The sequence below is a fragment of the Chiloscyllium punctatum genome, chromosome 20 (assembly GCF_047496795.1).
Source record: "Chiloscyllium punctatum isolate Juve2018m chromosome 20, sChiPun1.3, whole genome shotgun sequence".
In the NCBI taxonomy this organism is placed as follows: domain Eukaryota; kingdom Metazoa; phylum Chordata; class Chondrichthyes; order Orectolobiformes; family Hemiscylliidae; genus Chiloscyllium; species Chiloscyllium punctatum.
This window is the reverse complement of record NC_092758.1, coordinates 7,045,042-7,067,232: the sequence shown is the minus strand read 5'-3', so window position 1 is coordinate 7,067,232 and position 22,191 is coordinate 7,045,042. Positions and strand designations below refer to the sequence as shown.

At 38.7% G+C, this 22,191-nt stretch overlaps 1 protein-coding gene across 1 annotated transcript in view; it reads right to left on the bottom strand.

Moving 5' to 3' along the window:
- Positions 1-18,456: 18,456 nt before the first annotated feature.
- The window catches only part of LOC140491842 (protein diaphanous homolog 1-like), a 342,842-nt gene continuing 339,107 nt past the window's right edge, over positions 18,457-22,191 (bottom strand). The window contains exon 28 of the mRNA XM_072590241.1: positions 18,457-20,640. Within this exon, the coding sequence (XP_072446342.1) occupies positions 20,468-20,640 (173 nt within the window). The 3' untranslated portion in view covers positions 18,457-20,467. The remainder of the gene's footprint in view (positions 20,641-22,191) is intronic.

The window sequence follows — 22,191 nt, the reverse complement described above, 5'->3', positions numbered from 1 at the left end:
CCAGAATCATCTTTGATATTCTTTCATCTATATCTCTGGAACTCTTTCGAGGCATATAGAGAACTCATTTTCTACCTTTTCAACTATATAACATCAAGATTAGAGTGGCGCTGAAAAAGCATAGCAGATCATGCAGCATCTGAGGAGTAAGAAAATCAACATTTCGGGCAAAAGCCTTTCAACAGGAAGCTTGATGAAGGGCTTTTGCCTGAAGCATCGATTTTCCTGCTCCTCCGATGCTGCCTGACCTGCTGTTCTTTTCCAGCACCACTCTAATCTTGACTCTAACCTCCAGCATCTGCAGTACCCAGTTCTGCCAACCTTGTAACATCGCCTATCTTTGCCTCATCCACTAATCAGTTCAGTCATGCCTCTGTTACTTCTAAACTTGAACACCTCTTTTATATACATGTCTGGTAGAGTATCATTAGCACAAACAATGGTGTTGAAGTCACAAAGAGACATACAGAGTTAGTCTGAGACAATCAGTGGTGAGACAAGGAAGGGTTTTAGCATGAACAGCAGCAGTGGTGGAAGTACTCATGTAACCTGTATATTGTTTACAGTAATTCAACTACTGTTTACTTTATCCAAATCTTGAAATCTCTACTAGTTTGACTAAAGAGCTGGATTGCCCCATTCCACAACAAGCCACAACATGCAACCCCAGGCAGTGACAGTATTGTGTCTCTAACAAAACCAGCATACATAAAATATGTTGAACATTTAATGCCAGAAGTAAAATCATGATGGAACAAAACAAAAAGGTCAGAGCTACAGAACAAGGAACCTGAGAGCTCCAAGGCTGCACTTCATGAGGTGATGCTCTCCAGGTGGTTCCCAAGTCCAGTTTCAACCTATTGATGATCAAGGATTAGGTGAGAAAATCCGAGCTGTCGAGCAAAATACTCCCACAATGGCAAAGTAAAACCAGACGGAGAAGGTTTTAAAAATTTTTGCAGATCAGAGAGAGCATCACCACCATTATATACAGGAACCAGGAGGCAGGAGTAGTGTGTTATGACTCTGATGGGAAGATTGCATTGGAAATTAAGTCACACTAAGGACACCAATTCAACTGGGACAGTGTTATGATACAAGGAGAGGCTAAACAAAGACAAGCTCAGGAATTCCTGGAGCTACAGTTCCATAAACAAACATGTTGAAATAGACACCATCTACATACCACTATAGTACAAAACCAGAAGTAGAACCCCTCCACTCTGACCGACAGAACCATATAAATTTGGAGAGGATCACAATGACAGTGCTTCATCCAGAAGCCAACCAGCACTGAAGATGTCATCCAAGAGCGAGATGAGAAGTTTGCAAAAAAAAAACAGAAATGCATTTTATCACAATGCAATCATGAGATACATGACAAGTTAAACACAAAAAAATTAGATCATTTATCCTTTTTCACTCTTTATACAGGATTCATACAATTCCTTCCCACTTGGCTGAGCAGAGGCTGATAGAGGGTACCCATGGGGATGGCCTCAACCAGGACCTTGGGTTCATGTCACACGACACACACACACAGACCCTCCCTCATACACAAGCTCTCTCTCATATGCACACACATACATCCTCGCACTCATACTAACACAGCACCCTCTCACACATACCCCATCACACTCACACACACACTTAACCAAACTTCCGCACACACACATATATACACACACTCCATCACATGCACTCACATCCACACGCACACACTCACATGCACACTCAATCTGTTGCTCCTACATGCGCACACATATAAGTTTATGGGGTAAATTTGTTTTTACAGAATTACATTTCATTTTGCTCAAAAACTGCATTAATCCATGTAAAACTCTGTGAAACTATAGAATGTTTGCCAGTCTGACATAGTATTGGGGCACAGACAGACTTCACACCTATTGAGCTAATTTGAGAATGTAATTTAAAATAAATTGTGGGATTTACATATCAAAAATCAGAAACCAGTATATCCCATTATAAAGATGCAAATTTTAATCTCAGATTGTTTACTGTATCACATCTCCATGACACTGGATTCCTTTGGCTTTCAATTCTGTGAGCATGATCTTAACCTCCACAACCACCTGATGAAGGAGCAGCGCTCTGAAAGCTAGTGCTTCCAAATAAACCTGTTGGTCTGTACCTTGATGTTGTGTAATTTTTAACTTCAATAAAGCAATCTAGGTAAGGCAGGAGGCACTGCCAAACTCATTGATACAATCTTCTGATCAAAGAAATGGATATGAATCTATTCTTTTTTCAGTAATCTATGCAGAATCTAGTCAACTCACCAGGTCCAAGGACACCAATTACTTTGGCTCAGTTCAATCAACTAATTTTGTAACATGTATTGAATTTCTGTTTTCACCTCATATTTTTCCGAGCTTAAATGATAAGGATGTTAATGTATTAGAACTACAACCACAATGTATCCCCTACAACCACATAATGTGAGCCTAAATTTGTAGACTCTAACTTACCTTTATAGATCTTCTTGAATTCCATATGTGACATTACTCAATCTTTCCACAGCCCTTCACTTTGTGAATTGTTTAGATCTCCTTTTACCGCATTCTCAAACCCCCTCTGACCTATCACCATGACCCCTCCACCTGTATCTACCTATTGCCCTCACAACGATCTTCACCTGAGTCCCATTCCCACCATCCTATTTATCTCTCAGCCCCCTTCTCCCACTCCACATTCCTGATGGAAGGACTAATGTCCAAAAGGTTGACCCTAATGCTCTTTTCCCTAAAGACCTGCTGTGCTTTTCCAGCACCATACTTTTTGACTCTCACTGTCTCTGCCATCCTCCATTGCTCATGCCACCTGATATACTTGCTTCTTCTTATCTTCCTGTCTTCCTGTTTGAACACATTAATGCGACATAACCAATTATCCTACCTGTGATCTGGAACATTTATTGAGTCATCAACTTTGCTAACCTCCTTAATTACCTGGGTATGGATCACTGAACTTTGCTTTCAGAGGTTGATCCTGCAAAGATAACACCACTAACTCTTCAGCTCCTGTTGAAATGCTTTCCTTTCAGCAAGTTTATCTACTCATTCTTTTATCTTTGCTGATAAAATTAATAAATGCTCCTGTATTATTTTGAAAACTTCTCTGAATCATTCTAGAAACATGGACACATTCTGGGCTCATCTTTCCAATTTAAAACAATTATATGATAAATTTTAATGGACGTTTCATCTCATGACCATAGATCAATTTCACTGCTACATAAGCTATAGCAAAAGTGTAAATGTCTTTTCTTTGGATTTAAGTTTGCTTGCTGAGTTGGAAGCTTCATTTTCAGATGTTTCATCACCATACTAGGTCACATCATCAATGAGCTTCCAGTGAAGCAATGGTGGCATGGTCCACTTTCTATTCATGTGTTTAGGTTTCCTTGGGTTGGCGATGTCATTTCCAGTGGTGATGTCATTTCCTATTCTTTTTCTCAGGGATGGTAAATGGGATCCAAGTCAATGTGTTTGTTGATAGAGCTCTGGTTGGAGTGCCATGCTTCTAGGAATTCTTTTCTTTTACTCAGTAAATTAGCCAATTTGTTTCACCTTATTCCTCTAATCCAGAACAAAAGCTGATTTCACTAGATTTCTTCACTAAATTCAGAAACTAAATTATTGATAACGAGGTTTCTCAAACAAGGGACAATATGGATCATAATGATGATACTATGCACACAGAAACTATGTCATCTTAATTCTAACACATTTATAAATAGACAACATAACATGGGACAGCTCTGAAAGATTTTATGATTTTGAAATAATTAGAGAAACAAAACATCCTTATGGGCCAAAAGTCTAAACTAAAAGTGTAGAATAGGTAATTTCTCACAGTTCCTTAAGTTTATTCTTGACAAGATCAAATTGTTGGTCACTAAATGATGAAAGATCTTCAGGTGAGATTTCAGATTCAGAAGGCAAACAGTTAGGATATCTGAAACTTCATCAGTTCTTTTTCATTACTTCACTGAAAGAAAAGTCGCTTTTTACTCTAAGACATATTTTCTTACTGATTGCAAAAGAGAGGGAGACAGTTTCCTTTGGTCAAGCCTTTTGTCATTTGCTACTTTTTATAGAGAACCGGAATTGTCTGGCTTTAGGTTGGAGATGCATTTGCAACTGCCAAGAAACAGTTTACTAGAAGATACCACAACTTCATTGCAAAGGATGCTGGGAAACCTTCTGCACAGGGTTCCTTCCAAAGCTCAGTCTGTCTAGCAATTATAGGCAAAAACACAATCTCTCATCTTTATATTGGAATGCTTTGTTTTCTCTAAGTCACTTGGCTTTTTCTGAATAGCAGACAACCCTTTGTTCCCTTTGAACTGTTTATTTGAGTCCCAAGATGTAACATGGTAACTCCTTTGCAATTCAGGAATTATTCAAATCCTCCATTTCATACTTCTTGTAATCCACAAATATATATATTTTTCTAACAGGAAACATAGGAAAATGTTTCCAAAAATGGTGGGCAAGTTGAGTTAAGCAATTGTGTGATTTTAAAAAGAACATTTTAGCCTAGCAGAGATTTTTTGAATTCAACAGAGGTTAGAGAGTTACTCAAAATGAAGTTTGAATGAATAGTTTCATTCTTCTTTAGGGGAAAGTTTGATGAAAGGTGTGAAACTTATGTACATTCACTTGGATTTTAAAAGCAAGAGATAAGCATTAGTTACTTCTGTGACGGGTTCTCTTTTTAAGAAAAATGTCAAGATCAAATAATTTTTCTGAAATAATGAATCCAGTTTTTGTGGTAAAGGAGATGACTGTGGGCCACTGTGATGTTAACGTAAAGATGCTGATGCTGTTGTTTTATGACAGATGGAGTAAATAATTAAATCTATTCGTTTTGCTTTCAGTTCTGAAGAATCTAGTTCAGAATTGAGCAAGTCTTTTCAGAAAACACAAGGGAGACATTCAGAAGCAGGTTTGCAGTTTAGAAAACCAGAGAAGAAGTTTAGCTTCTCTCCTAGAAAGCAGTTTAGAGAACCAGATACATCAGCACAAGGGTTTAGACAATGAAGCTTCCAAACCAGGAGTTTGCTTAGAGACCTGAGGCCATTTCAGATGGCAGGAGTCACACATAGGCCAGACCAGGTAAGGACATTTAGATTTTTACGTTAATTGGCATTGGTTTAATGGTTACCATTAGACTTTTATTGAACTCAGCACAACACTATGTTGGGATTTGAACGCAGCTCCCAGAACATTGCCTGGATCTCTGTATTTCTAGTGGGATGATATCATGAGGACAATGCCACCCCTAAATGAAGAGGTGGATCACGTTCCTTACCCTCCCTTTCTTACTGAACTCCATTACTTAGGAGCCCCCAGCCAGTATAAAATATACAGTTTCAGTCTCAGGATGTTGGTGTGGAGCTCTATATTGGAAGGAGCAATTTATTTGCAGCTGACCTCAATTTCAGGAAAGGGAAGTATTTTCCTTTGATCGTTCTTCCTTCCATAATATGATTTCCTTTACATCAGTGTCTTTTCCCAAATCATAATTGCATATTTTTACATTATTTATAAAATGTGGTTCTGCATGGGGTGCTAATTTATAACCTGTATGTGTTACCATTGGAACAATGCATTCTGGCAGTGGACCAAGCCTCATGTTAATCTCAGACGCCTGTTCTGACTAAAATGGCACACTCCATGTTTTATTCTGCTGGTTAGCAGTTTTCATTTTCTGAATTTCTATCACACTTTAAATTTAGGATTTTCCAAACGTACAGTTTCTTGGTCAGCTACAGAGCAGAAGACAGGGATTACTCCCTAATTTGCATAGAGGCATGTTGAAACTAGAGGAAGCAGAAACATGTTCCAACCTGGTCTGAGCTAAAGGTCTTGTTTTTACACATTGACCTTAGCTGGGAAAAACATTTGCTTGAGAACAAACCAGGCTCAGCTCTGAATCCTTCTCCAGCTGTGTAGCTACCTATCAATGCTCTTTGACCATAACCAAACATGAAGGGCAGATGCTTGGCTGGGAAACCAGAGAAATGTAAGTGTCCCATGAACTGTACTTCATTACAATGCAACTGAAGTAAATATCTTGCAATATTTATTTTTAAAAAGCAGTTGGATTGGTATGTCATTCTCTAAACCTCAGGACATGCCACCATGCTTTAGAGCTGACTTGTGCACAGCAAGCTCCCACAAAGAGCAGTTTACTAAATCATGTTTTCATGGTGTTGATTGTAGAACCAGTATCCAGCAGAACACCAGGCATAACTGCCTTCTTCCTCAAGGGATCTTTACCATTACCTGAGAGTTCCTTAAGTTGTCTTATCTGAAAGATGGATTCTTCAAAAGTGTAGCACTATGCTGAAATGATACCTAAGGCCTTGCAGTTGGGACCTGAACATATTAACCTCTGATGTGCGAGTGAGAGAACCTCTCACTGAGTCAAGCTTATCACATCAAACATTACAGAAAACCAAAACTTCACAAACACGATATCATGTTTTAGATCGGTCATGGAGGACTGTTCAGGTTTGTGCATTGAAAATCATCCAAATTTATTTTTGGGGTACTTTGTTCCATTTCAAGTACCCTGTAAAACAGTACCCGTGATTCCTGTGAGGATGCAGCTGTTTATTAAGCTGCAGCATTTTCTCAGGCTCTGTCCCCTGCCGTGTTAAGAAGCTGAAATGTTCAGAATACTAAACAATAACTCTCCCTGCAATGACAGGATTGCTCTGTATACACACACTGAAATTAGCAAGTCCACATTGGAATGACTGCTTCGAACAGTCATGTTGCTTTGATTCATATTCAGCCAAGCCAAACATAATCCTGTGCGTGGGCCTTGACATAACAAAGACTCAGTGAAGGCAAGAAGTATGAGTCACTATTCTGACTCACTTTAAAACCAAAGCAGTCTTCAGAAATTAACTCTATAAAAAACTTCTTTTTATTTTTGCCATTTTGTTGGTTTCTTCGAATATATTTGCATAAGCGATGCTGCAGAGCCACTTCTACATCCTTCACTTCGTCTCAAGTGGATGTGAAGAACTCCAAGGTAGAATGGTTTCTCCAAAATACATGCAAGACCTTTCTAAAATCCTGGCTCTTATTTAGCCATCAAATAATAAAAACCAATGCAATATTTTGCAGATGTGAAAACTTGGCAATAAAACAAGCCTGCAATTCTGACACTATTTCCCTTTACACAAATGTTGCCAGATCTGCTGTGTAATTCCAGTATCTTATGTTTTAAGTATTTTCAAATAATTGATTCTGTGGTTATTTTCTCATGGTTGCTTATGGCAAATTTGGCTGCAGCGTTTCCAAGATTAAACCTGCGATCACAATTCAAAAGTACTTAATTGCTAAAAACAGTTTTGGAATGTCATGTGGTCATGAAGGATGCTATATAAATGCATGTCTTTTCATGGGAACAGCAAAGGGTGGTGGCACTCATGGCATTGATTGCAGGGCAACTGGATGTACCAATTGTGATGCAGCTGAATTAGAGTCTCCCTTGAATTTAACTTTGGATTAAGTTGGACAGTGCGTAACAACAGAAGTCAGCTCACTGGAAGCTAAACAATTGCTACTCACAACCTCCCCCCTTTCACTCCCACCTTGCACAGTTTTTTTTGGGGATTACTGAACCTTTCAGGGAAAAAGAAATCAGACAAACTTTTGTCACTTGTGACACATCCAAAATGATAAAGAACACCTCCTCTGCCAAGTGTGGGCTCAATCATTTTCTAAACAGAACACATTCCTCAATAAAGGCACAAACCCAGAGATGACAAGAACTGTGAAAAGGAAACATATCATAGAAATGCAAAACAGTGACAGCCTTTGAAAAAACTTTATTTTGGATCTTGCTCCATACACTTTCCCTACATTGACAGTCTGGTCTGAATCCTCATCTTTCATTTAAATTGTCACCAAGTCCTCACTTCTTCATTATCTTTGTAATCTCCTTTAGCCTTAAAACACCCTGAGATTATCAGCTAATTCAGTCCTCTTAAAAATTTTCTGATTTTAATCTGTTATAACACTGATGGGAGGAGTTGCTGGTAACTAAACTCCTCCACTCCAGGAGCATAGCTTCAGTGTGAACATTTTGATTCCATCATCAAAATGGCAAAATTGCTTCTCCTTTATTTCACCAGGTTTCTTTCATAACCTCATAAATAATGATTTCAAAAATATATATCATATTGGTTAAACAACTGGCAAGACCAGGTTGGCAGCAGACGATAATTCTGGAATTGAACTTTAACTCTTAATTCCAAATGTATTCAAATAGTAAACAGAATAATACAGCCCTGCAGAGATATGATTTTCATTTAATAAAAAGTGAAAGGCATTTAAAAAAAAATCCCCCCATTCTGGGCCAAGGCCCAAACTCAGAGGATAAAACGGGCCAGTTATAGAGTCGTAGAGATGTACAGCATGGAAACAAACCCTTCGGTACAACCTGCCCATGCCGACCAGATATCCCAAACCAATCTAGTGCCACCTGTCAGCACCCGGCCCATTTTCCTCCAAAGCCTTCCTATTCATATACCTGTCCAAATGCCTCTTAATTGTACCAGCCTCCACCACATCCTCTGGCAGCTCATTCCATACATACCACCCTCTGCGTGAAAAAGTTGCCCCTTAGGTCTCTTTTATATCTTTCCCCTCTCACCCTAAACCTATACCCTCTAGTTCTGGACTCCCCGACGCCAGGGAAAAGACTTCGTCTATTTATCCTATCCATGCTTCTCATAACTTTGTAAAGCTCTATAAGGTCACCCCTCAGTCTCCGATGCTCCAGGGGAAACAGCCTCAGCCTATTCTTCACAGCTCCTTAAGTTTCCTGTTGACGAGATCCATGGGTGGATTTTAGGAGAATCTGGGAGGATCTGATTGAAATTTCAGAACATCAAGAGGCTTGGTTGAGTAGACATGGAAATGATGTTTCCACTGGGAGGACAGACTAGGACCCAAGGGCACAGCTTCAGAGTGAAGGGACAATCCTTTAGAAATGAAATGAGGATGAATTTCTTCAGCCTGCGGGTGATGAATCAGTTCAACTCATTGCCGCTGAAGGCTGTGGAGGGTAAGTCATTATTTGTACCTAAGAGAGAGATAGATAGGTTTTGACTAGTAAGGGGATAAATGGTTACAGTGAGAAGGCTAGAAGAAAGGGGTTGAAAAACATGATCTATTGGTGGAGCAGACTCGATGAGCTGAATCACCTAATTCTGCTTACAATACAGAAGTTGACTACCATATAATAATGGGAAATCTTCAGTTGCCTTCACTTCAGATGGAAAGTCAGTTAGACTTGGGTCTTTGGACAGAAATAACAGCTCAGCTTTCAGGTTTGCTGAGGTAGTTACAGAAATTGATATCTGAAATCTTCTCAGGTTTCCTGAAATATTTCACTGAGATGGAACTCAGACAGAAACCAATAGCAGTAGAGTGCGGCTGGATAACCTTCAGCAGATAGGTCCAATCTCTTCCAAATTATGACTTGGAGGTGCTGGTGTTGGACTGGGGTGGACAAAGTTAAAAATCGCACAACACCGGGTTATAGTCCAACAGGTTTATTTGGAAGCACTAGCTGCTCCGAAACCACCTGATGAAGCAGCAATGCTCCAAAAGCTAGTGCTTCCAAACAAACTGGTTAGATTATAACCTGTGATTTTTAATTCTTCCAACTCAACATTGACAAGCAACGAGCCTCATGTCCTTCCCTCTTAAAAGTTTTGATTATCACTTTCCAACATTACTTGATTTTCAGTAATTAGCAGGTTAGTCACATGCTGAACAATTCCAAATAAAAAAAAGTGTTCCTTTAATAACTTGGTAAAACCCTTTAACCCAAAATGTTCACAGTACAGTTTCTCATTGACCTTAAATAAGAAATACATCACTGCACTATTTACTTATTTGGGCCCTAAACCTTGAAATTCCCTCCTGAACTTCTCTCTTTTGAAACACTTCTTAAATCCTATATTTTGATCGAGCTTTTGGGCACCTCCCCTAATATGATTCAGGGTTAACTCATGTTTTATAATACTTCAGTGAACTACCTTGGGGCATTTTTATAAAGATATGAAATAAATACAAGTTGTTGTTGTTGTTATTATTGAGTACTGCCAGGGAATCGTTCCACAGGAACCTTGCCTATTCCACATGCTCAACTCTTGTCAAGATAGCAAGCTATTCACCTGTGTGGCAAATCACTGACCATTCCATCCATCCCTCCTTGGACTTTCACCCATGTGCCATCAACCCTGGTAACTTTCTCACCTATATCTGATCGTCTCACTAAGCTGTGTATACATGAATGGAGTGATGCAGCGAGCCCTGGCATATTTATGCATGATTCTGTGAACAACATAGGTTTAAAAAGCATGTAATGTTTGCAGTGATAAACACCAGTTGCCACAATTGCTGATGCACTCAGTGCCTCAACTAAAAACTACTCGAAACATCTGCCGCTGCTGAGAATATCATGAAGAATGACAAGATCTCCTGCCACTAACCTTTAACAGAATCAGGGACAGGTTCCAATTAATAAACAGAAAACAAAATCAAGGCTTGAGTTTATTTGGCTGCTCCAGTGCAGCTATTAACTTCGAGAAAACAATCTCATCAGAATTACATTTAGATGCTTCCAACATTCAAACTATAATCAGGCTACTATTCAAGCATGCATCTGAAGACTCCATCTACCAAACTGCACATATTAGCTTAAATAAAAACTCCTTTTGCATCGATTGTTCTATTGAAAGCATCCTCTTGGAAAACCACTTGAACTCCAACCTCTTACTTCCCTGCCCTTTGGCTCAGCATCAACAACTTTGCTTTTGTCCCAACCACAACCAACACACTCACTTTCAGTAGATCCCAGTCGTTCATATTTCCCTCTTGACAAAGTCCTAACAATGCTCACCCCCTTTTCCTGCCTTCAAATTTTGTTCTTCAACCTTCATTTATTCCACCATGCCCTGTTTCCCATTTAAGGTGCTGAAGGCCCTGTTCCGAGATGAATATAATTATATTACATTATCTTATCAATGTGGTATTTCTTTACTGTCTTCATGGGTGCCTTCACTCCTCAAACCATCCCACACATTGAAATATCCATGAACTTTCCAAATGTAAATCCAAATTTGCCTTCAATCATACTGAAGTCATGTCATGCCAGTAACATCAATAAACAGACAAGTTTTATCTGCACTGCTTACTTTGGACCTGTCTTTTGCATCATTCACCTTTTCATAAAACACTTAGGCAATGAAGAACATTAAGTGTTTACTCCTTGATCATAGAATCATGGAATCCCTACATTGTGGAAGCAGGCCATTCAGCCCATTGAGTTCACACCGACCCTCTGAAGAGCATCCCAATCAGATTCACCCCTCTAACCTATCCCTGTAAAACCCTGCATTTCCCATGGCTAATCCACCTAGCCTGCACATCCCTGGCAATTTAACATGGCAAACCCATCTAACCTGCACATTTTTGAACTGTAGAAGGAAATTAGAGCACCTGAAGGAAACCCACACAAACCAGACAGATTGCACAAACTCCACACAATTGCCCAAGGCTGGAATCGAACCTGGGTCACTCATGATGAGAGGCAGCACTGCGAACCACTGAGCTACCATGCCACCCAATAGTGGTGGGGTCAGTCTGTTCATACTGGTGTTGGTTCAGGGACAGGTCTTGACAAGGACTTTAGGAGATGTGCTCTGCTTAACCTTAAATGTATTAACCACTTCAATCTGGGAGGGGGATGGGGTGTCCAGGATGAGAGTGAGGTTCGGGATTTGGGGAACGGGGGTGGGGAGCAGTGGACCCACAATCTTTTGACTCAAATGCAACGGCTTTCTCACTGCAGTATTAGATAAATATTAACTAGGCGGAGCTGTCTGACCTTCAGAAACTCAACTGATTGAGATCAGTCCACACGTTGGCTGCAGGCTGGTCACTTGGGCATTCTTGAGTTACAGGTTACAATATGAAACAATTCTGAGTGAATGTCACAAAGGAGAAAAGCAACTGGGTTAAACCTAACCAGACACACTGTTTGGCTGAAAAGCCTTAAAAGCTGTTCCAAACATTTAAATAATTCAGATCTGATCATCTGAAGCAAAGAACATTTGCTCTTGCTTGCCATCACATTGATAAATGGAGAAGGAGATCAGAGTAAAGACTTTAACAATGACATTGCAAGAAATGCACTCAACTCTTTTTGTCTCCAAACATTATTTGACCAGCTGCTGTGTCAATATGATTAATGTGACATGATAGGGCATTGACTAACTAATAAAAGTAGGAGCGATACGTCCGGAACTTTTAAATGGTACAACCCCGGATTCAATTAAATATTTTGTTTGTTATGCAACAGTTTTGAGGCTAACAAAGTGAAGGCAGATTGATGAAGTTAAGATACAATAACCGAATGGTCTCATCTGTACTTGTCTTGCAGGAAGTAGTGATAGTGTCACTGGACTAGTAATCCACAGCCCCACGTTAATGTTCTGGGAACATGGTTTTAAATCCCACCATATTAGATGGCGAAATTTGAATTCAATAAAAATCTGACCTAATGACAACCATGTGAACACTATCGATTGTCACGAAAGAAACCCCAACTGGTTCAGTGATACTCTTTAGGGAAGGAAATCAGCCATCCTCAACTAGTCTGTTGTATGTGTGACTCTAGACCCACAATAATGTACATTATTCCATCTCTGGAATTAGGGCTGGGCAATAAATGACATGGTAGCCAGTTACACCCACATTCTAAGAACAAATAATGACAAAATAACATTGAGTTTAACATTTAAGACTGAACAATATAGGAAGGTAACACTTGGAGATAAGTTACAGCAGTGGTGGATCTGGAGCCCACAGTGTGAATGGATGCAGTAGCTTACAAGGATTCAGGAAGGAAATTGCAGAGTGTCACAACAGCAATCTAGGTTTGTTGAATATATCATTTCATTTGTATGACACTGTAATCTTTTGCTATGAATTGTGTCTTATAATCCCATTCCATAGCTACCTGAAGTAGTAGCACTCCGAAAACTGGTGCTTCCAAATAAACAGAGGTGGACCAAGTGGAGAGTGACAAGCTCCTGGGAGTGGTCATCAACAAGCTTTCTTGGACTCTTCATGCGGATGCACTGGTTACAAAGGCCTAACAATGTCTCTTCCTCCTCAGGCAGCTGAGAAAATTTGGCATGACGGTGAATATCCTTGTTAACTTTTATAGGTGCGCCACCGAGAGCATTCTGTCTGGATGTATCACTACCTGGTATGGCAACTGTACCATTCAAGATCGGAGACGGTTACAAAGAGTGGGGAACTCTGCCCAGACAATCACAAAGTCCAACCTCCCATCTGTAGACTCCATCTACCTGGCCTGCTGTCAAGGAAAGGATCCATCCCACCCTAGCAATGCTTTTCTACAAGCTCTACCATCAGGGAGAAGGTACAGAAGCCTGAACACATGTACTAGCCCATTTCAAAACAGTTCCTACCCCACTGTTGTTAGAACACTGAATGGACTCTCAAACCCTTAGCATTCACCTGTACCTGTATTTTTGTTTTGCGATTTATCAATTATTGACTGATCTATACTACTTAACTCTGTGATCTGCCTGTATTGCTCACAAGACAAAACTTTTCACTGTCCCTTGGTAAATGTGACAATAAATCCAATAAACCTGTTGGACTACAAACCTGGTGTTGTGTGATTTTTAACTTTGTCTACCCCAGCCCAACACCATCTCCCCCACATCATGACAACAGGGAGGGTCAGTCTTATGAGCAAATGTTGAACAGTTTAGAGCTCTTTCAACACAGTTTAGAAGAATGAGAGATGATATCATTGAAACATTTAAGATTCTTAAAGGCTCGACAGGGTAAATGCTGAGAGGATGTTTACCCTCATGGAAAAGTATATGAACAGAGGGCATTGTCACAAAATAAAGGAGTGCCAACTTAAAACTTAGATGAGAATTTCTTCTCAGAGGTTTGACAGTCTTTGGAACTCCTTGCTGCAGACAGCTGTGGGGGCAGAGTCCTTGGTTATATTTGAGGCTGAGATAGATTCTTGATTAGTAGAGGAATCAATGGTTGCAGAAAAAGGGCAGGGATAACAGATCAGCCATCACCTTATCGAATAGTAGAGCAGGTTTGAGGAGTCAAAGTGTGTAGCACTGGAAAAACACAGCCAGTCAGGCAGCATCCGAGGAGCAGGAGAATCAACAAATATAAGCCCTTTATCAGGAATTTGAGGACCCAAACAGCCTACAACTTCTGTTCCTATTTGGTCTTATTACCAACCCACAAGCAAGGCTTGAGGTTAGAAAACCAGAGGTGATCATAGGGCAGGTGTTATTGAAGCAGTTAACTGCAACTCCTGCAGCACTGAAGTGTTTTCAGAAGGTTTTGCTATTCACAATATATTAGTACAGTATACTGTTGCAAATCAATTTGGACTGAACTGCTCATTCGACCTATACAGAAGTGGCCACCTTGAAACTATTTTTAAGGTGGATTTTATTACCTTGAAGTCAAGACTGCTTTGAAAACCTAGTGTTTTGTTAAAGAAGCTAATTTGCAATATAAACAGCATAATTAATATCCTTCGGATATCTAAAAATACTTTGTAATTGCGAGGCTACTTTTAACATGCAGTATTGAGAATTAACTTTATCAATATCATAAGAAAACTAAAAGGATAGAAGATTTTGTGAGGAGATGTTGAAGCCTTGCAGGACTGGAGAAAGAGGTAATATTGTTTTAGGTACCTTAAAGTTAGCCATGTTGGAAAACAATGCGAAAGTTAATAAAAATCTGATCTTAGTGGCAGCAAGATAGCAGCAATTCAAAAAATCTCACAAAGCAAGGTAGCTTGATAAAATACTTTTTATTTACAATTCAAATCAGAAATCTGATACAATTAGATTTCAAAGCAAGAAACAATTTCTATGAAAAAAAGAAAATTCTTTGAAAAAGCATATTTCATTATTCTTACAATATTCCTAACAACCAAAGTCTCAGCTTTGGCCAATTTAGATTCTCGGTGCCTGCACTATGAAATGAGATGAAATGGCTTAATAGTTGCAAGTTTTAAATACCTCAGGCCATAGCTTTTTTTAAAAAAAACTCTAAGCAATTAGAATACATATTTCCATCACATTCAAGTGGTTTTAAGAAAAAGAACATATGAAAGTGATGTGGATTTTCATGTATTTTATAATTCATTGACTTTGTGAAGGATAAATAATACTCATTTAGCCCTGACAGCTCCAGTGACATTGTTACAATAAAATAAACCGCTCTATTACTGAGGAAAACAGCATAATATTCTGGAATTTTCTTGCATCCTATCCTCTAATGTGGATAATTCAATCTGAAGGCAACCTTCTGATTACAACCGGTAAATAAAGTGGATGCATTCCTTTATCTAATAAAAATGAACAGTGGTTTGACAGAGTTTTAAAAAACAATTCGCAATAACACAACACTGAATGAATATCAATCTTGACATGTTATCCCTGGGCAGGTATTAGTATACAGGACATTCCTTACTTACACTCGTGTTACATGACTCCTAGTAAAGCAGATGAATTTGCTTTTCAGTTGGACCTAGTTGCAAATTATGGATATAAACAGGCACTCTACAGTAGAATTATTGTAAAAGATACATTCTCTGGTATTGTTTTATTCCAGCCGTGACTTCCAGAAAATCCTTCTGAAGCAGCAAATGTCACTACACCATCCAACTATAACAAGTGTGACTCTTAGACACAGTGTCACCCAAAATTCTAAAAATCTAACAATTATTTATTACCTATTTCTTTATTTATTAAAATATGCACAAAGCAGTAGGGAAAATGATCAGAGTGGGGGAAAGAAATTAAGCATTCTAGTATGGAGGAGTATAACTCAGGAGCTCAGCTCCTCTCAGGATTGGTGAGTTATGACAGTCAAAGTCACTTGGTACATTTGTTCCTAAATTTATAATCTGAAGTATGGTATGATTTTGCTGCCAACCATCTTAGAGGTACCCTTTCCTGAGTGAATTCCAGCACTGAAGAAAATGTAGAGACCAGGAAAATAACAGATGTTATTGTGGGTATCCTATGTTTAAAATATTGCAATACACAAAATATGATGGGCAACAGAAATTGAAAACCAGCTGACCAGCAACTTTTACTAACAGACATATTCTCAAACAAAACGGTCAACATGTAAATCAAAATAATATACATATATGAAATAAATGCAGAAAATAAATCAAATTACAACTCTCTAATATTTTCTAATGCAGCCTTTACATATTCAAAAACAAAAGAAATAATTCTAGCATTGGTCCCACTCTTTCCACGGTACCCTAACCATGATTTGAAATGACTGACAATGTAAATCAATGGGCTACAGTAATTGTGTAAACCTACAGGATTCAGATATAAATGGAACACATATTTCTCAGATCTTCTATAAAGCAGTCAGTAGAATAAAAAGATTTCTGATCACCTCCTCAAAATCCATGCTTTCGATAGCTCAGTAACTTAATTTAGATGAATCCTTATTTTGATACCACTTTTTCTTATGATTACCTCATCATCGTCCTCAAAGTGCTTAAAATATCATTTGTCAGGGATATTCTGGCATCTTCAATATCTTAAGTCAACAAGAGCCATATTTACAGTACAAATTCATGAATTGTTCCAGCAGGACTTTTCTTTCACTCAGTGCAGCTTTTTAATGTAACCCTGGCACATCCAGTGTTCAGTACGTACAGGCTTTAAGAATCGGCTCAGTGGGATGCTGTCCAGGGGTGATTAATTGGCAGTCATATGTATGAAAGAATGATCACTTAGAAAATGGTGGAATGTCTGTGAGAGAATAGTTTCCCAGCAAGGGCAGTGCCCTTCAGGGTGAAGTTGAAACAATTCAAACAAATTGCTCTCTTATGTCGCTCACATGTCTAAATAATTCACCTGTGACGTAATCCAAAGTTATCCAGTTCTTAATGACTCACATTCTTTTTGAAGTCATAGAGGTCAGTGTACTACTATTTGCACATTAAAGAAGTCTAAGCTCTATCAATCTAATTACCAAAAAAACCTGTGTATTGCTTACATCTAACAATTATGTTGGTTGGAAAAACACTTCCCTTGGATCTAAATACATCCAAGTTCCAGTATATGCACTGAAAGTTAAAGCACAAGGAATCCACATTACAGTATTACTGATCAAAAGCCCACTTCCAGCAAAGAGGGAATGGCAAAGGGAAATGCTGGCTAAAAGAAAGGCAAAATACGAACAATGCCTCTAGTTCAGCATACTTGGCTAACCCATAATCATGACCTTATCTAATGCTTAGTAAATGCTTATGCCAAGGAGCAGTCACACATTAAAGTTTAAGAATATTTTCACATGGACTAGTCGAACAACTAGTGTTCTGGGACAATGTTGGTGGTATTGCAATTGTATTACAATGCTGGTCAGTGAATATTGTTTGGTTGAACAAAATCACTTGGCATACAGAGCTGATCTAAGAGAAAAGAGGCTAAACTCCAGTTGCACCTGGCCCCAAGTGGTGCATTTGACTGATGCTTCACATTGTTTTTTAATCAGGATTTAATCATCTATTGTGGATTTTACTTGGTAGACAATTCAAATTGCTCAAGTCAGAGTTGACTCACAGCATCAGAACCTAACTGTACTTTCATGCTGGAGCAAGCGATTCATTACTGCTCAGAAACTGGCTGTTAATGGAAAGTTAAGATTTACCTGGGACAGCAAATCAAGTCACTCGGGACAAATAGAGAAATCTGTTGGGTTTGATGTACAGCCCTGGTCAGGGTTGATCTATATTTAAATTTTGACAATGTGAAACTAGGGTTTTCAAACACACTTGACAAATCTCTTAAAAATCGCTCAAATAATGTTTCAACTTTATCAACTGCCATGAATTAGTGCAATTGCAGTTTTCTGATAGCTGAATGGATTTTGTTCAAATAAATACAGACAGGTTTACAGTACTGAAAGAACTCCAGTTGCTCAAATCCGGAAGGCAGTAAATAATTGAAAAGGGGGAATTAATAAGACACCACTGAAAGTCAAGGACTGGTGGATGCTTTTTGCAACATAGGTCTTCACTTATGTAACCATTTCTACTTCATCAGAACACCTCAAGTGTGCACAATGCTTTGAACTGCGGGAAGATTCCACTGGTCAACAATAATTTTAATTTTCAAATATAAATTCTATAGAAAATTCACTTGTAAAGTGCGGCTTTGTTTGTAGGTAGTAAATAATTTGCCTGAAAAAGTTCGAATTGCATCCCAGTCACTTGATATTTTCAAAATTTAGGGAAAGCCATTTAGTGGAAAAATATCCCCAAATAACATCGCCCCCCCCCCCCCCCCCCCCCAAAAGAAAAAGGCTCGGAGAGAAGTTACAGCTATTGAAGGTGAGTGTGAAAAGGTTCATACATCCTCTGGAACATGTCTACATACAGCAGCAAAATCCTATGAACCCCAAGGCAATTCCCATCACTTAGTTGAGATGATGGGCGTCAGCAGGGATCAATCAGAAAGAATATAACAGTGTATCACCTGAATTGCTAAGTCACAGCCACCAAAAATAAATTAGTAGTTGAGCTCATTATGATCAAATATTTACTTTGCCAGGATTTAAAACTTCTCAATCTAAATTTAAAATGAGCAATGGTATTATTTTAGTCGATCAATGGAAGGCACCTTTCAGGGCATTTTCCTCTGGTTCTCATTTTCTCTCCAATTTCAAATTAGGAGAAAGTGACAGAGCTTTCTTTTGAATCATTTCTTCACTGCTTATCCTCCAGTGTGGGTATAACATGCTGTTAGTGGAAGGAAATTGAATTGAAAGAATCTTGAAGGGATGAATGATATCTTTCTCAAGTAGACCAGATGAATTGTTGTGGTTATGATTTACAACAAACGCTATATTAAAAGTTATTTACCAACATATACAGACTATATTCTACCATACGTAACACTGTTTAGATAGAAACAAGGGGGACTAGGACAGAATAGAAATAATGGGGAAATATTTTCCACAGGCAACATAATAAATTATGTAATTTGGCAAAAGTTTTGTTTGTTGGTGTAGTTTTCCCTCCCAGTGGGATTGATAAACTATGATCATGGATGTAAGACCATCCCAACTGCTGCATTGGAATATTTCTCTTTTAGGATTTTGTCAAAGGCATAAAATGTGACTTCGAAACAGAATTGGGAAAAAAACAGAGGAATGATCCAGCAAAGCTCAGGAAGCTTCATGTGAACAGGGTGACAAGAACACATTTCATGGTTTGCCATACTAATCCATGAATGGGTTCAATATAAGTAAAAATGATTGAACCACAGCTTTCAAACTAATATATGGCATTTGGCAATGACTAATTTGTCATATTTTCCTGATTCAACAGAGAAAATTCCAAAATGTGATCCTTACCAGAGTGGAAACTACCTCTGTAAAGTACAAGGTCAGCAGTTCTGTGGAGCTCATAAAGCAAATCTAGAAGTCTTTCTGTTTTGTGAACGTCTAGAGTCACTGCACCAATATTTCAGTGGACAGTGCAGGAGAGAGAATATAAAAATCAGCTGAGTAGCAAAGAGGCAATGCTATTAAAAAGGAAATAAGCACAGCTGCATTTCTGTATCTCCACCTTTACAACATATTGATCATCATTTATATTTATTTTTAACTTTTGGCTTTATAGTTCATATAAGTACAAAATGTTAATTATTTTATGTGTTTCAATGCTGTGTATAGATGTTTAACACGGGTGGGCCAAGTGCTTTTTCCAGTTCGATAATAACTTGCTACTTGACAGCTCTTATGCGACATCTGTCTATTAATAGCCATAAGTGTGATCTGTGATACAATAAGAATGTCTCCCCTCCATCTCCAATAGAATATTTTGCAACACTATTTGGAATGAATGTGATTTGAAACACCTACTGATTTATTTTAAGTGGCCTATGAGGCTGATGTGCAAACAAATTTATTTTCATCTCACTAACTTGAGAGTTTGACATAAAACCCATCAAAGATGGGAATCAACAGATATGCTTAAAACTTGAGGAAGATAAGCAAAGGCACCCAAAATATGAGAGGGCCACCTATGACAGACAAAGTCTGCACTGCAGCATTGCCAAAAACTTATATCAGAGAACAATATTATGCATTGAAATATCAGCCACACTGCCCCATTTTAAATGTACAAGAAGCCAGTCTGGCTAGTGCCATCATTTTCAAGTGAGATAAAATTAGTCCCAAAAAATCCAACTGTCACACCTTCAGATTACTTAAAAAAAAGCACCAAATCAAAATAGATGGATTTATGGCACATGATGTTAAATTCCAGACATTTTCATATGGGTTTAATTGGAGCGTGTAAGAATGCTCTCCAACATCTCATCTTGTTCCATTGGTGTCGTGACTTCCTTCGCTTCATTATTTACTTTCTGCTTCTTTCTTGCAGTCTGACCGATGGCATCGTCCTTGGTAAGTTCTTTGGCAAGAATAGAAGTCATAGCATTGCCTCTTCGATTAGCTGGGTAAAGATAGAAGACACAGGGCATTAGCCTTCCTGTTATGTTGCAACAATATATTCATTAGCTTTAGCAACTGGAGATCAGACTCCTGAAGCTATGAAGTTTCCAATATTTCAGGCACGATTCCAGGACAGAAAACATTACAACTGAGTGACAGTACCGACAACTCTGGAATGACAGCTGGCCAGCAAAAGACTCCAGCTAGGTTTGGCCACAATGAGAAATTATTGTTGTCATACTTTAAGTTAAATGAGCGAAAATGAAGATATCACTAATGCTTTAATAGCACGTGGTACATTTAAACCCTTTGGGAGTCAGGTCAGCTAAGCATCGAGTTTTCTTCATAATCAGTTATGTTTGGAAAGGCTGAAATTCAACTGGGACAGATGGTTTAGGATATCTTGCGTGGGTATGCATGTTTTTGTCAGACCTGCTGTCAAAGCTTGGTTTGCATCGGGAAATAGGCTAGAGATGAAATTATTTTGTTGACTAGGCCGGTCAGGTTAACAGTTATCTTCTGCCAAACTAAATGGAGGTTTCTGATAATCTCTATGCTTAACGGCTTTGAAATAACATGCTGACACTGTTAAAGTTAAGAGTCACTGTCAGTAATGCATGCTGGAAAGGGAGGAGACAGGGTTGGGAGGGAGCGGAGATGAGGGGGGGGGGGGGGGGGGAGATAAAACAACTTAAATGTAAAAAGATTAGTGAAACCACACAAATGCACAACACATCATTTTGGGTAAACCCCTCACCTGCTTCAATATGAAGAATAAAACTGATGAAATCAATGCCATGTAAAGCCTAAAACAATGGTTAAATGAAATCATATGCATTCCATTCAAAAGTTCTATCTATTTTCATAATCTCAATCTTCAAGATTAATCATCACAGAGGCACCTTCACGTTAATAGACACAAACCCTCGTGGATAATGCTGGATTATAGAGAAACAAATGCCTGAGTTCATGCAGGCAAGTGTGGTAAGTTTATGACAACACAGACTAGTCCATGGTGACAGAACGCTAGACTTTGGAACAGACAAGTGGGCACTACCTTTTCTCATAGAAATTACAGAGGCCATTGTCTAAACACAGGAGACATTTATCAAGAGCAGGATTCCAATTTTTAACAAGGGATTTCTTGAAGCTGTATTTCCGTTGAAGCTTTACTTCATTCAGTGTCACTAAGTGGTCTATGACTGTTCTGCCACCCTACATGAAATAAAATGTGCAAGAGGATCGAAGGAAATAGTCACATTTTTTGTAGTTGACTGCCATCTAGTAATTTTTACTGTAGAGTGGCTGCGATTACAGACCAGAACAAATTCAGGCTCGGCTTTGGTGCTCTTGCAGGTTAAAGTTTCTGACCACAGTTAATGCTTTGGGTCATACATGGATATCAGTTACTTTGTTGAGGAGTGCAACCAATCATTTCTTACTTTCCACTCCCCATATGGAATTTTCCCTCAGTGAGAAGTTTAAAAGAACAGAAACCAAGATGAATGATCCTCACCTTACCTTGTTACTTAAAGTAAAAAATAATAAATAA